Here is a 16,515-nt window from a genome sequence, read left to right as displayed (position 1 = left end):
TCAGATGGTAATAGAATAAGTGCGAGTGTTTCTCAAGACACTACTTATAGACTTGAGATTCGGAAAATCTTGGGTAAGTTTTTCATTGCATGTTAGAGGATCCTCTATATATCCAACGTTACATCTCCACAACAAAGTCAAGTGTGCAAGTATTCTTGATTTTCAATTTATAACAATTCTACTAAATGATTTAGATCTCATATCGTCTCTGTAGGAAACTTTAAGGTCAGGTGAAGAATGGTTGAATTGCCAGAAAGGAGCCAAAATTTCCATACCACAAATTAGAGCTGCAATGATTAGTCGATAGAAAATTGATTACTTTTGTTTTTATGTAATGATTGATAATAGTCATTTTTAGAGCAAAAGGTCAAACATTTTCTGGTTTCAGCTTCTTAAATGTAAGGATTTGCTGCTTTTCTTTATCATTTATGATAGTGAATAAAAAGTCTTTGGGTTTTTTGACAGAAGAAGCAAGTAGAAGACATCTTTTTGAGTTCTGGGAAATTGCGATGGGGATTTTTCTTTTTATGATGAAGTGATGACAAATTAATCTGCTGATTATTTTCATGATTAATGAGATTAAGTATTAGTTGCAGCCCCACGGTAACTATCAGTCAGATACAACTAAAAGCAAAAAGGAGAAATGTTCCATACAATGAAGCATACATACTGTATTTGTTTGTCTGTCTTTTATTGTCAGCACACAATCATAACTCTCCTGCTGGTTTCTCATGCAGCACTACAGCTTATTTTCAATCCTTGTTCAGGCTTTTATTCAGATTTATTGATGTTTTTTGATGAAGTAGTTCATCACAATTCAGAATTGTAAGTTCTGGCCAATATTTATTAAAATTAGAATAGAACAACAACCAAAAGAGTGAGTAGTAGTAGTAGTAGTAGTAGTAGTAGTAGCAATATTTGCATGTCACAACCTTTGCCTACACCAGTGGTATATTAAAATGAAATACAAGTAAATTGTTTAATGCATATTATATGTTTTTAAAGACTAATGTGGAATTTTAAACATAGGCAAACACAATGGACTGTGTCTTATAAAGAGCCTCATTTGTTGAGTAAATACATGCTCTGGCCATTATTGGAGTATTTTTTGGTAACTAAGCAATTTAGAGGCATAATGTAGTAGAATGAGGCCAGAAGAAGGAACATTATCTTTATTTGCAAGCTGCATTTGTCTGTTATATGTTAATATGCCTTTTTTAGCCATTGAGTGTTTTCCATTCTTTGCTTTCAGCTTGCAGGGAATGCATCAAAAGAAAAAAAAAAGTTTTCAGTCTGGAAATCCATAATCACACAAAACGCAACGTTGCTAGGCTGCTGGTTTACATCAGAAAATCTTTGTCTTACTGTATGATAAATACTGCAAAATGTTAAACGTCGACATTCACTGCGGTGTCTTCTGTCTCCGTCAGAACTTCTCAAGAGTGAAGATGCAGGTCACCATGTCTCTGGCCTCGCTGGTAGGCAAGTCATCAGACTTCCAGGAGGAATACTTGAGACGCTCGCTCCGCACCATCCTGGCCTACGCAGAGGAGGACACGGAGATGCAGAACACTCAGCTGCCCTCACAGGTATAGAATAGCTCACACACATAAGTGCTGTCTTATTGTTGATTGTGTTGCGGACTCATACTTTCCTCTTGTGTGTGTTTTTCTTTAGGTGGATGAGCTTCTAAGAAACCTTAACAGTATTTTGTCAGACACAGTGAAGATGAGGGAGTTCCAGGAAGACCCTGAGATGCTCATGGACCTCATGTACAGGTAAGAAACACATTCCTCGTCTCTTTTTTCCTCTGTCTCTTAATATCTCTCTCCTCTTGTCTCTCTCTGTCTCTCATCACCCTGTGGCTTCTCCCTATGTTGCGCTGCTGTTTCCTATTTCTCTGTGGTTTGGGCTGTTTTGCCTCTATTTTGTGCCCTCACTATGGTTACCATGTGGTAGCAGTTTAGTCTTCTGATCTGGCTTTGTGTATATGCAAATGCAAACAGTGTGTGTGTCTCGGTGTGTGTGTGAGAGAACACGAACGGGGGGAAACAGGGAGACAAAGAGCGCATACATGTGCTGTATGTTGATTTAGGCACTTTAGCTCAACATGCCCTAATGTCGCCTACGTGTGTCATTTATCATGCACCTTTCTGTTTGGGTTTTGGTCCCAGTCACCTGATGAGTGTTTGGCAGCAGCACAGAACGACCCGTTAGCTTTACAAACTCACCTAGACTCACCCCAACCTCCAAGCCCCCCCTATAAACACACAGGTCATTGATGCACAAGACATTTGGTCTCCAGATGCTTGAGTCCACTCGTTAGTATAGTATAGTGACTCACCTGCTTTATAAACAAATTCATTCAGAGTGTTTTAGATTTATTCCCATGTTGTCAGGCTAATGATTATTCATGCATTCCAGGAACAGGGAAACATTTTTCCATATTTTCTTTGTGCTTGCTCATAAAAGCACTAATCAACCAGCATACTTACCATGGCTGCTGCACTCATTTTCATGCACACATTTTGTTTACAAGATGTTCATATGTACAGTATTTCATTTTATTGAGCGCAATTCACAACTGATATCAACGGGACTGAACATAGCATCAAACATTTTGAACCATAAGGTATCAAAAAGATGAATTTAATCTGAAAGGTCTTGTATATCAACATAAATATACTCTAAATACATCATGGCTGGAAAAGTTTTGAGCAGTTTAGTCTCCCGTGTATTTTGTTTCCAAGTCTCTCTTCAAAAAGACATTTTAATCTCAACAAGACTTTAACCTGGTTTATAAAGGAAAAAGAAAAGAAGAAAACAACAACAATCACGTTCTTCTCTTCCCCTCCTCAGGATAGCGAAGGGCTACCAGACGTCTCCTGACCTCCGTCTGACCTGGCTGCAGAACATGGCCGAGAAACACAACAACAGGAAGTGTTACACTGAGTCGGCGATGTGTCTGGTCCACGCTGCTGCCCTGGTTGCCGAGTATCTCAGCATGCTGGAAGATCACAAGTACCTGCCTGTTGGCAGCGTCACCTTCCAGGTAGAACGCATAAATACAGCTTATAAGCGCCAAATCAGCGAGGAGCAAATAGCAAACACATGCTCAGTCTGAAAGATGGAGCACTCACAGCCACACGAAATAAGCATTCATCATTTGTTTGTCGTGACTCGTGGTTGTTTTGTTGAAATGAGGCAAACCCTCCCCTGCACAACACACCACATCTGACATCTCCCCACGGAATATTTCCAAATTTGGTTGTGTGTGTCCAGAGGGGGGAGCTGTACACTCATAACGTCAACATATAAATATGGTCCCCTGGTAGCGCTGCTTAACACAGCGCCTTTGAAGTTGAAGGGGGAAAAAGGCAAATGTGCTCCTGTGGGAACATGTGAACAGACAGCTTCCCCAAACTGAAAACAAACAGTTATAACTGTGAAGCCGCTTTTATCGATGAGCTGTGTCACACACAGGACCTCTGTGGCGCTCTGGTACAGGACGCTCTGAGCTGCAGAAGTCAGCAGGTCATTGATCAGATGGTCATCAGATTAGTTCCATTTCCCACTGTAGGACATCTCCTTTTAAAGTCAGCCCTGTGATTGATTATTTGATTAAGAGGGATAATTGATTGATAAGCCCACTGATTTTCTCTTTAGAACATCTCCCCCAACGTGCTGGAGGAGTCAGCGGTGTCGGATGACATCCTGTCCCCGGACGAGGACGGGGTGTGTTCGGGACGGTACTTCACGGAGAGCGGCCTGGTGGGGTTGCTCGAGCAGGCTGCTGAGCTCTTCAGCAATGTGAGACAACGAAGCTGCACTCAAAATGTCTTAAAATAGAAAAATGAAGCTGTGTCCCAAATCCAAACTTCATACTAATTCTCATCAGTCTGTGACTGTGCAGTGTTCAGAATGGAAAATTGGAAAAGTTTATTATTGTTTATTATTACTGTTATTTTTATCCATCGAGTGCATTTCGGTGTGAGTTGCAGACTTTATGAGATATCGTCCATAGAGACATCTGTCTTCTCTCCAATACAATGGAACTAGATGGCACTCGGCCTGTTTGTACTCAAAGCACCAAAACAATACATTTGTAAAACTCAACAGCAACGTGTCTTTCCAGAAGTCATGACCCGGTTACTCAAGATAATCCGCAGACCTTGTTGTGAGCAGATTCATGTAGGAAATGAAAGAGAGTATGCAATGGGTGAGAGGCTAGCTCAGCTGAGGAGGACGCCATTAATATTTACATCCAGCACTGTCAGGACCGTGGGCCTCTCGTCCATGAGTAGATGCGTGCTTCCTCTGGCGCAGTGATACAGTATTGTTCGGTAAAAGAAAATAGTTCCTACATGAAACTGCTCACAAAAAGCTTTGTGGATTATCTTGAGTTGTGGGGGTCATTATTTCTGGAAAGAGACATTGCTGTTGAGTTTTTCAAATGTATTTCTTTTAGCAGCTCAAGCTGGGCACCATCTAGTTCCATTATATTAAAGAGATTGGAGACATCTCTGCAACTGAACTGTCCCTTTTTAAGTAGTATTTCAAGGCAGTTACCAACCAGCAAAACTATGTCGTAAGGAATCGGGGTACAGCTGATGTGTGTATTGAGTCATTAATTGTAGATATTAGGGCGGACCTACTGTAGAACATTTGATTTTATATTTTTAGTGCAAATGTTCCATCTTTACATGATGTGTGTGTGTATGTGGTGATACTGACCAGCATTGATGGCTGTCTCATCAGGGTGGTCTCTACGAGGCGGTGAATGAGGTGTACAAGATCATCTTACCGATCCTAGAGGCTCACAGAGATTTCAGGAAACTGGCATCCACTCATGACAAACTACAGAGAGCCTTTGATAACATCATTCAGAAGGTAACAACACATATACTGCAGGTGTTAGCTTATTCAGCTAATGTTAAAGTAGAAAAAAGATACTTTAGTATATTCAGTGTTTCTTCAGTACATAGAATGTGTTCCTTTAAATTTGCTTGGATAACTAAGATTCTTGAAAAACATTTCGTTGTGCTTGAGTATTTTATTTTGAAATGGTTTATAGGCGTATCAATTTATTTAACTAAACTCTCCAAAGTGCCCTTCGTAAAGAAAACCCCGTAAAATGCTATCCACATAATAAAAAATATGTTCCTGATGTCTTGTGATTACTAACATAAAATCCCCCCTTTGTTTCCCCCCAGGGCCACAAGAGGATGTTTGGAACATATTTCCGGGTGGGTTTTTATGGGGCCAAGTTCGGCGACCTGGACGAACGGGAATTCATTTACAAGGAGCCGGGGATCACACATCTGCCTGAGATATCACACAGGCTGGAGGTACGAGAGACAGGAGAGTGTGGGTTTGTGCACTGTACGTTGTGAGTTAATGTGCGATTGAGGTGGAATGAAAAGGCAAGATGGTGTCTGGCTGGACTGGGGGAATCTGATAATGACTGAGAGAGAGACTTTGAGTGAACAGGATGACTGAGGGCAAGACTCACAATCATCCATCTGCTTTTAGTGAGGTTTTAGAGAGCTTGGAATTCATTTACATGCCTAAACGGAGAAATCATGTCATGAAGAGGGATACAGTGTCAGCCTCTTGAATCAAATAAGGTGGTGAATCATTTGTGAAACAAAATTCAAATGGAGGGATCTCTTAACATTTCTATTCTTACATGAATCTGTGTTATATTTGCATAAAAATTATGATGGATGATATTGTGAAACTAACCGCACAATTTCCACCACTCGTAGAACTTCTACAGTCAGTGTTTTGGAGAAGAAACATTGGTGATGATCAAGGACTCTACACCAGTGAATAGAAAACAACTCAACCCCAACAAGGTAGGTCAATGTAATGACACACCACTGATTGCTGCTGCTGTCTGTATTAAACAATATTAATGACCTTGAATATTATTAATATTTGCATAAAATAATTCACTGATTTTCAGTCTTTTTCCTGGGCCTCCTGCCCTACATATTGTTTCCTTGCCCTGACACATCTGATTCAAATGATCAGCTCATCATCGAAACTCTGCAGAAGCCTGATAACGACCTTTTCATTTGAATCAGGTGTGTTGGAGCGGGGAAGCATCTAAAACATGCAGGAACACAACTGAAAAACACTGAAATAACTTATGAGGTTTCCAAATTCCAAGTTCTTTTATTTATTTTTTTTATAATGAATACATTTATAATGATTTCTCAAGAATGCCTTGAGCAAATTTCTTCAAATCTGGCACAATGTCCATTTGGGCTCAAGGAAGAACTGATTAGATTTTGGTGGCTAAAGGTCATAGGTCAAGGTCACTGTGATCTTGCAAAACACATTTTTGGCCATTACTCAACAATAATTATGATATGATGATAATTATTATGATTATTATTTTACACAAATGTCTACTAGGATAAACTGATAAGGTGATAATGTTTTATATCCAAAAGGTCAACTTCACTGTTGAAGATATCCAAAATATAAAATAGTAATGATCCCATTGAGTGGTTTTATGTTAATAATAGCATTTGATAGACACTTTTCATTTTTAATAAACACAAAACCAAACGTCTATAGTATGGATTTGATATTATAGGTAGCAATGGAAATATGAATATTTGTGTTTGATGTTTGCCACTTACAGAAATCAAATAATGTAAATAATCTGTATTCATGGTAACAGGCAGAAAATGTTGTGACATGTAAAGTAACCATTATTAATGTTCGTCATCTTATACACCGTATGGGTACAGTGTGTAGAACATGTATGTATAATTTATGCAAAAACAAACACACTGTTAAAGTAATGCATAAAAAAAATATAGACAATATATATGTCTGCTGTGTTGCAATAATTAAACAGTAAACTCCACCACTCCTCTCCAGGCATACATCCAGATCACCTACGTGGAGCCCTTCTTTGATGACTACGAGATGAAAGACCGGATGACAAACTTTGAGAAGAACTTCAACCTGCGCCGCTTCATGTACACCACACCCTTCACCAAGAGCGGGCGCCCCCGGGGTGAACTCAACGAGCAGTACAAGAGGAAGACCATCCTCACCACCATGCACGCCTTCCCCTACGTCAAGACTCGCATCAATGTCATCCAGAAAGAGGAGGTGAGAACACGAAGCGGCTTTTGAGACCGTTTTCACCGGATTTGTCGCTTGATGACTTCAGCAACAAACGTGTACCTTTTTTCGGTTTCCAGTTTGACCTGACTCCCATTGAGGTGGCCATCGAGGACATGCAGAAGAAGACTAGAGAGCTAGCAGTCGCCACACACAGAGAACAGCCTGATGCTAAGATGCTACAGATGCTGCTTCAAGGCTCTGTGGGCGCCACAGTTAACCAGGTAAGAAAGGAGGAGGAGGAGGGGGAAGGCACTGCTTCTATTTTACACTACTGTCAGCTCCTATTATAGCTGAAATGATCACTTACTTCATGTTTAACCAAATGATAGCTGTTCTCTCAGAATCATTGCTCTTTGTGTCCTACATACGCCCCCCTTTAGTCCCCCTGAGTGTTTCTTCTTAATGTGCATGGGGAAAATAAACCAGAATAATTTACCCTTTATTTATCTTATCACATTTACAGTTTCCATTGTAGTCGCAGAGTGCAGGTGGGAGACATGACAGTGATCACACATCAAAGCCTTCACCCCATCCATAACCCTAATCCTTCCTTTGCTTTTCCCCTGATTTAGTTAAAACGTCAATTCATGGCCCCTCTTCCTTTCATGTCTGTGCCGCACGGCACGCCGAACCGGAGGTCTCTTTGATCTGATAGCTTCCAGGTCCTGCCAGCATGGTGAATGTTGGAGTAATGATGAAGCTAGCTCCAGCGTCTCCGCTCGCTCCCCCTATGCTTTATCTTCCAGCGTCTAATCTGACAGGTCCCTTGCTCCAACCTGATGGTTGTATACATAACGCTAATGCTCAGCAGCTCCGTAAACACATAACTCTTGACTGTAATCAGCACAGGAGGCCGGGCTTCTGCGTGTGGGTCCGCAGCTCAGACCGAGGACTGAGGCCCAATGCGTTTATGATGCTAATCAGAGCTGTTTAACTGTGCCTGTCGTGGTGTAGAGGCTGTGCGAGCGCGCTGTGGTTTTATGATGAATATAAGTTAGGATAACAAGATCTTGTACTGGGCAAATGGGAGCCAAATGGTGTGTGTATGCTGGGTTAGTAGTGACATTAGCCATGCAGGAAGCTAATCATGGCTCCTTCTCTGATCTGATATCTTCCTCATGTTCCAGTTCAGCTTCTCGGCCCCTTCGCTGCATTAGGCATTCAGTTAGGAAGCCATTTCCCCTCGTCTGAATGAGGGGCATTCTCATCCCTCCTTTGTGCATACACTCTCAAACGCTTCCTCTCTTACCTCCTCTCTTTCCTTCCTCCGCTCTGTTTGTGCTTTCTCTGTCTTTGTCTCCCTAACTCTGTGTCTTTGTTTTTGTCCCTTCCCTCCTCTCCCCGCCCTCCTCTCCCTCCGTTGTAGGGCCCATTGGAGGTGGCGCAGGTCTTCCTGAATGAGATCCCAGCGGACCCGAAGCTCTTCCGTCACCACAATAAGCTGCGCCTGTGTTTCAAAGAGTTTATAATGAGGTAAGATGCGATCAAAGCAACACCACCTGGTGACTATACGCACCGCACCAAAGTCATGCAAAATTGAGGAAAAACACCACAAAAATCCAGAAAAACAAGAACTTTTCCCAGTGAGCCCTGAAGCTCATGTAGTTTACCAACTATTTTACTTGAATTTGCATTTCTGCTCCTTTCTATTGTTACTGGTGGCTGGCAGTGGCTCAGTAGGTGGAAGTATAAATCAATACTTCAAAGAGATTTCTAAGCAGAAAATTCTGTATCTTTGTGAGGCTCGGAAAGAGTGAAAGTCTTCTCCAGGATGCTCTATGTATACACCAGTCTGGTGTCAGTGTAAGAAGATAAAAGGGATCTGTAGAGTGTGACTAAAGGAGACTGATATCCTGCTGTTTTAAGTGAGTGTCAGTCAAGATGCAGAGATGGAAGAGATAATCTCCTCCAAATTGCATACCAAATGGTAGTTAAAGAAACCAAACAGGTACAGTAAGAGGAAATAATATAACCCGTTGTGACGGAGGATATTTTTTCATTTGCCGTATGACAGTGGAAGATATTCCTCCTCATAATATCACCAAACACTTTTTTTCTGGAATTGCAAAGGTTTATTGTTCCCAAGAGTTTCATTATATTTTAATTACATTGAGAACATAATTTCAACCTCCCTACCCACAGCAGCGTGTCTGAGGATATGCTGATTTTGTGCCGGAGATGTGTGTCGTTGTATTTATGTCCCCCTCATCTCATGGGCACGTTCTGTTTGCCTCCAAAAGGTGGTTTTCATTTTCTAACCCCCATGTCGCATTCCAGCTGCCTTGATTGCTACAAGCAGGTTGGCAAATATTTACTGTAATTTCAGAGAGGTTTATTTTTGATCCTAAATCAAGGTGAGCTGGCACTTGACCCTTTGTATGCCAATCTTCTTGACAGGGATGTTTTTAACAAAAAAAAAAAAAAAAAATCCACTCGAGGGAACGCTGTTTTCTGATTTGGTCAGATTTCTCCCCACTGGATGAAATCTCTACCGTCACTCTTAAACATCAGACCTGCTGTGCAATGCATACTGCTTTTTAAGTGCTTATTCATTACTGTGAACAGATCCACTGTAATGTTCATGGTAGGGCCGCATGATATAGCTTCATCAACAACATTACACCAGCAAGAATACTCTTCCACTATACTCTATACTATGTATGTATCATGATATTGCAAATGTATGGTTCTTTGCAATGAACTGTTTTGTGCTTCAATGCATTATATCACATACATTTCTACTCACATGTAAAATTAAAACTTATTTTGTTGGCTTTCCATTATGATTAGACTGGAATCATTAAAGGACATATATGCTCATTTTCATAGTTTTATTTTGGGTTACTACTAGAATAGCTTTGGATGCTTTAGTGCTCAAAAAACACATCAGTTTTCCCCCTCTGTCTCAAACGCTCCGTTTTAGCTCCTGTCTCTTTAAGGTCCCCCCTCCAGCATCCACAGTCTCCTCTGATTGGTCAGCTCACACATGCCTGACCCAGCACCACTAAAAACAACCTAGCAGCTGCGCTAAATTATTAAGCGTCAAACTAGCCACAAGGCATAAATTATGCAAATGTGTGACGCTGTGACATAGTGTGACATCACAAAGTCACAGAATTAAAGGCGAGACTACTGACGGGGCGTTTCAGGAGCAGTGTTTTCTGTGGGAGAGAGCTTCAAGTGGTCTGGACTAGGAGCTTGGAACAATCTAAGAATGTTGTTTTTAGCTTTAGACTGGAATGGACCAGGGCTAGCTAATTAGCATGCTAACTTCAGTAGCTATCTCTGCAACATAATACAAAGACATCATAATGTAAATGTATTTCTTATTTTTGAATGTTTTAAACTAAAATTCTTACATATCGCACCTTTAATCTAAGTTGTTTGTTGGTGGCATTTTAAACATCTTGTCTTGGGGTTTTAGGCGTAAAGTGAGGAATATTTGTTTAGGATTATCTACCTGGAACTGGTAGATTACAAACATGACTATAGGTTGTTGTTTTTAAATTCAGCTTAGAAAACCAGTAAGCAATGTAGCAAATATGAATGCTTTATTTAGATACCTAAATAATGAAAAAATCTTTCCAAACCAAGCTGTCAGATAGAGGGCAACACATCAGGAGATGTTTTCCTCTTGTGAGCTGTCCTTAATGCTCTTTACCCAGAGTATTTGCTGTATACTGTTACACATCAATTGCAGTTTCCATATTACCCTCATTAAAAGCTAAGAGATAAACCTAGACATGTGTTAGCAATCACCCAAGTCTCTCTGATTTCCTGCAGGCTGCTCTGTATGTTGGCCATTATACATGTCATGATAGAGGACTGCGGAGGGACCCCATACCTGCTCTCTGCTCTTTGTGCAGCTCAGATCTTGCGGTGCTCTCCTTTACCATGAGGCATTTCCCTTTTTATTCGTTAGTCATTTAGTGATTTGGAGTTTTTACCTCTGCTGCTCCTTTTAACTGCGTTTTGAAACAGCCTTGTGGGTCATTCGCAGTTTAGCTCACATTCTAGCTGAGGTACTTGGAAAGGTCTAATAGGCATATAGGAGTTTCTTGCAGTCAAGTACATTGTTAATTCATTTGGACTTCTCTCATGCAAAGGAGTCCAATTTATGTCAAGTAGGTACAGGATGTTGTTAGCATGAAACAGTGCAGTGCATTTCTGAGGGCTTGAGGACATGGAGAGGATTACCGCAAGATTGCTTTGCATAGAAGCACTGTTGAAGCTGTACTTCAGTTTGAGTTTATTACATTGAAAAGGTCAAGGAGTACATTCAACTCTTTTGTTTCATCACATGCAATGTCATTTAAGAAGCAGCAATAATATATAAAACTTATTTCAACCTCCGCTCTGCTCTCCGTCCTGCAGGTGTGGTGAGGCCGTTGAGAAGAATAAGCACCTGATCACATCGGACCAGAAGGAGTACCAGCAGGAGCTGAAGAAAAACTACAACCGCCTGAGAGAGAACCTGAGGCCGATGCTGGAGAGGAAGATTCCCGAGCTGTATAAACCCATCATCAGGCCTCGGCTGGAGAACAGGTAAACAGGCCCACCAGGTCAGACAGCCAATACTGCTTGTACAAGAGACGTATCATTGATCTTTTCATCACTCCCTATGATTGCAAAGGAGATTGAGAACAAATGGAATTGAGCAGAGATCCATTCACTCTGTCCGTGTCACCTCTACAAATATTGAAAGCTGAAACAGAGCCACAGGACACAGATTGAGTGTTGAACCAATGCCAGGGCCAAATTGCAATCATGTATTACTAAAGACGCCTTGCTCACTGATAGCCCTCTTCCACCCAATTAGGTTCTTGAGTCGGTTCTGTTCAGGATTCTTGGTGCTATCTTGTGAAACCATTGTAGTGAAGGATGTGTCATCAGCGGAGGCTGTTGCAGTATGTACAACAGAAAGTAAATGCTAGCAAGATGGTGGATCACATTGATTACCTGTGAGCTTTTGTTCTGCTATTACGGATATTTGTTCTCACCCAAAAAGCAAGCATGAACCATCTATGAATGATAAAGAGATGTAGAAGACCATTATGTGCAAGACAAAGGGCCCTCTAAAACCTTTCTTTCCAACCTATAGAACAGACCTGTTTGACTGGCTGCCAGTGGGCAGAATTTGTCCCTTCAGCGACCTCATTCCAGCCCTTTAGTTATTTTGTCAGTAGGCTTATTAGCTCATTCATTCGTAATGTCTGTTGCTAAGCACAAAAACACTCCTATTTTATTAAAATGTTTTGACCCAGGCTGTTCAAGCGGAGGGAATTTATGAGAATCAAACTGACAACTTACTCCTAATATTAAAAGGGTGCATTGTTTTTTCCTGTGCTTTTGTATATATAATGGCCCCTTTTCAGTTGAAAAACTAATAAACAAAGCGAGGGAAAACAAATGAAATAAAAAAATGCAAAAGTCCAGCCCCTTAACCCTTTTAAAAAAGTAGCTGAATAAGCCTGCTGTAGAATATGACATGCCTACTGATGTCGTCAAAAAATAATGTAGTTTTGCTAGAATTGCTCTGAACAGTTCAAAATGTGTCACGTGAACTGGAAAGGAACCTGCTCCATGTTGGTGGAAAAGGGTTAAAAGGGGTTTCACATAGTACAGAAACAAGTGATGGTGGGCAGAGTGGCTGTGACAGACACCATTCGCCCTATTACAAGACACTGTACCATCAACATGATTTTGAAGCTTTAAGAAATCCCATAGTCCAATTTATCGGCCTAATTCTAAAAACAAAAAACTTAAGTTGTAGTAACCTTGATATCTTTCACTACATCCCCTCATGGGTGACCATGTATAACACCTGGGGCTCGGTGAAGTATCACAGAGCTAATGGGTGAGTTAAGTATGAGTCAAACAGTGAGTAATTGACAAGACGATTCCTATTTTTGTGCCCTGCTCATGGAAACATTTACCTGACATCTCAACTCTACCTGCCTTAACTGTAACATCTCCTCCTACTAATCATCATCATCATTCCTTGTCTTTTGTTTCTGTCTTCTCCCCCTCTTCCCTCACCCACCGTCTTGTCCCTCGCACAGGGATTCCTTCAAACGTCTAAGTTTCCGCAGAGCTCAGGAGGAAAACTCCTGAGATGCCACGACTCGTCTGAGAGAGAGCGTGCGCTATGCGGAGAGGAAGGGGAGGCTGTCACACAACCAGAAGAGGAAAAGAGAAGATGAGGAAAGGAACTGCTGGTGATAACCCCGCATTCCCCCGCGCTGGAGTACTACATTGTGTCTACAATGGACAACTCACAGTTTCTCAACAGTCCAGCAGTGTTAATAAACGTCTGCTGCACGTCCACTTTTATGATTTCACAGTTGTTGGTTACAGGAAGCAAAAGGAGAGTGAGCACATAGAAGCGAAGTGTAGCTTATTGAGCATTTCACTGTAAAGTCTTCAGATGCTTTGGCTCTGTCGATTTCCTTTTTTTTTTTAGATAACTGCAAGTCCTAATGATGCTGCAAACATTTCCTCTGGGTTGGTACAGAAGCAGACTTAGAGTTCCTCTCTGAGGTCCTTGCTGGCCCGGGGCCCATATGTGTGCCAATACTGCTAGTGTCCTGCGTGTATGTAAATGTGTGAATGGATGTGTGTTTATTTAGATACTGTTTGGAGTAGAAGATATTGGTGCCATTCTGAACTGTCACTTTGTACTCTGTGATCATAGATAAGTCAAAGGGCCTTTGAAATTCCACTCTGGAAGTCTGTGCGTGACATGTGCCAGTTAGAGCAGCAAAAGTACGGATGGATTTGTGCACTGGAAAAATAGACACAATTTCCCTTTTTTTTTTCAAAAAACTCTTAAGGCCATTCTTGTCTTATTATTGTTAGACATACAGCACCTGGCCATGTAGCTAATAAAGAGTTTAACTTGAGTTTGATGTGATTTCACAGGAGGCAGACCGACAAATTACACATGGCTTATGTCTAAATCATCATTTTGTATATAGCAGAGGTGTCACATCAGATAGTTACAAACATGTTTACAAAGGTATGAAAAACTATTTTGCATTTTATTTTATGGAAATGTATTTTTTAGATGATGAATAATAGCAATGATGATATTAGTTTGTAGGCAGGATTCAGTGACTGAGTGTACTGTAACAATCTGTGTATGTCCACAGTCGTTCCTGTACCTGTTTGTAAATAGACCACTTCCTACGATACACACAGTGCCAAATTTAATTCCTTATGTACCTAGGGACTGAGATACTTAACTAGAAATGCAATATTTTGAGAAGTCACTCCACACAGCGGTGCTTTGCCGTGTGAATTATGTTTACTCCGTATTTCAGAATACATTCCAGAGGAGACATTTACTACTGCTTTGCAGTGTTAAACAGTGACAATCTGATTTTATTTGACATCCATGAGACAGCTCATTTCATTGGTGTTATGTTGCAGCTCGTACTGTATTTCAGTAATGTAAATGTGCTTGGCATTTCAAAAGTGGGTATACATTTTTTTTTTATACATTATTAATACTCACATCCTCTCTGTTTCCAGGTACATCTCTTATTTATGAACTGTTGAATGTTTTTAAAGTGGCTAAATAAGATGAAAGTTATACAGCGTGTGTATTAATTGTGAGAAATAAAATGTATACCTATTTTTTTAATACATGCAAGATATTGCTGAGAGTTGTTATTATATAAGATATTTTAGTGGCATTCAACCACTGGAGACTGCGTTCATGTTTCTATATCCATTATTTTTTATGTTCATACTTGTGTTTTATTAAATGTGGAATTCTAACTCGTCATGCAAACAATGCTGTTGAAGCACCTGAATAAAACTTAATATATGCACATTTGTCGTGGCTATGTTTAATATTTTAACTTTGACTTTAACTGGTTAAATATTAGAAGACCTTTTAGAAAATTATTATTATTATTATTATTATTATTGCATCACTTCATTCTTTGTAATTAATTAACTAGAATGGCACTCAGTACAGCGCATACCAAAACCCAGGGTCTCCTTATGTACTCACTTAAAGATACCACTTGAATACACCTGAGTTTTTTGCATCAAGATCCTTGCATTATCCCCTAAGAAATTAACGAAAATGTTGAAAAACACCCTATCTTACAATATTAAAGAAAGTAAGAAAACCATCCTTGATTCATATTTTTGTCCAGATCGACACCAAAAGTTGAGGGGTCTATTCTGGGCTGAGACCCATCCTCCATCCAAGTTTGTCACAAATCTGTACTGTAGTTTTTGTGTAATCCTGTTGACAAACCAACCAACAAAGAAAAGGACATGGGTGAAAACAACCTCCTTGGCGATTCAATTAATGTTTGCAGACTTAGATTTTCATTTTGCTATACCATCACTATAATCATTTTAAATCCATTTTATCCACATTTAAGGGTGACAGTTTTCTGATTTTGATTTTTTAATTTATTTTTAAACAAGATAAACCTTTATTGATACCCCACAGTTGAAATTTGGGCGTTTATCGAACAATATACATTTTTTTAGTTTTTTTTTCCACCTCTGATAATTACAGTCCCCAATTTATTTGGCTATTTATTATCAATACAAATTGATCTGTTGAATATCTACTTAAAGTATTTTACCACAATAAATCTTGGATAAACATACAAACTACAAAGCGAGTTCAAAAAGGCGGGAAGAACCGGGGGAAGAAAAACTACAATCTGCTGCTGTCGCGTCGGCGTGACGTCATCGCTACTCGACTTCGACAAGCAGGATACAGCCTGGATACAGCAGGTTGGTGGGAGATTTCATTGACAACAAGCGACTGCTAGTGATACCCGGCGGTGTACAGTACACACAGTTGTTTCTGACGTGTCGTTAAACACACCGTCAGCTACAGTGGTTGCTGGTTTATATTCTGGCCGTAGCGCTGCTGTAGTTTCGTTGCGTAGTTGTTTTAACTGACAGAGAGCAGACTTGTGATGGAAAGTTAGCACGACCTCTCTCACGACAAACTCTCGGTTAGTTAGCAAACTTCGCACCAGCGTAAAGTTTAAAACCGGAGACGACTCGTCTTTTGTGTGGTCTTGAATGTGTCCTGACTTGTCACACGACTTCAGTGTGTGTGTGTATACGTGCTTGAAGTTTATGTGAATTTCTGCTCTTGCACTGTAGCCTGTAATAAAAGTCAACAAAGATGAAGTCTGTCTGACCTTAGCCTGTGAACGTATGATCCTCTCTCTGGTCTAAGGCAAGCTCTTACCTGTTTTGCCTGCAAGGACAGTGTATGCGCCCTGGCCTGTCACAGGGATCTTTCAGTTAATTAATGACCTTTATCTGTTTAATCTCTCATATTAACTCTCCTAAGCCCTTTGCAACCCATTTGAAAGCGTA

At 40.4% G+C, this 16,515-nt stretch overlaps 1 protein-coding gene across 1 annotated transcript in view; it reads left to right on the top strand.

Moving 5' to 3' along the window:
- dock8 (dedicator of cytokinesis 8) overlaps positions 1-14,984 on the top strand; it is a 62,950-nt gene extending 47,966 nt beyond the window's left edge. The window contains exons 37-48 of the mRNA XM_073465923.1: positions 1,431-1,589; positions 1,678-1,778; positions 2,860-3,052; positions 3,667-3,810; positions 4,759-4,890; positions 5,214-5,348; positions 5,769-5,858; positions 6,898-7,134; positions 7,227-7,370; positions 8,516-8,622; positions 11,524-11,694; positions 13,212-14,984. Coding sequence (XP_073322024.1) covers positions 1,431-1,589; positions 1,678-1,778; positions 2,860-3,052; positions 3,667-3,810; positions 4,759-4,890; positions 5,214-5,348; positions 5,769-5,858; positions 6,898-7,134; positions 7,227-7,370; positions 8,516-8,622; positions 11,524-11,694; positions 13,212-13,263 — 1,665 coding nt within the window. The 3' untranslated portion in view covers positions 13,264-14,984. The remainder of the gene's footprint in view (positions 1-1,430; positions 1,590-1,677; positions 1,779-2,859; positions 3,053-3,666; positions 3,811-4,758; positions 4,891-5,213; positions 5,349-5,768; positions 5,859-6,897; positions 7,135-7,226; positions 7,371-8,515; positions 8,623-11,523; positions 11,695-13,211) is intronic.
- Positions 14,985-16,515: the final 1,531 nt, after the last annotated feature.

This window comes from Pagrus major, chromosome 5 (genome assembly GCF_040436345.1).
Source record: "Pagrus major chromosome 5, Pma_NU_1.0".
In the NCBI taxonomy this organism is placed as follows: Eukaryota; Metazoa; Chordata; class Actinopteri; order Spariformes; family Sparidae; genus Pagrus; species Pagrus major.
This window is presented reverse-complemented; position numbering and strand designations above follow the sequence as displayed.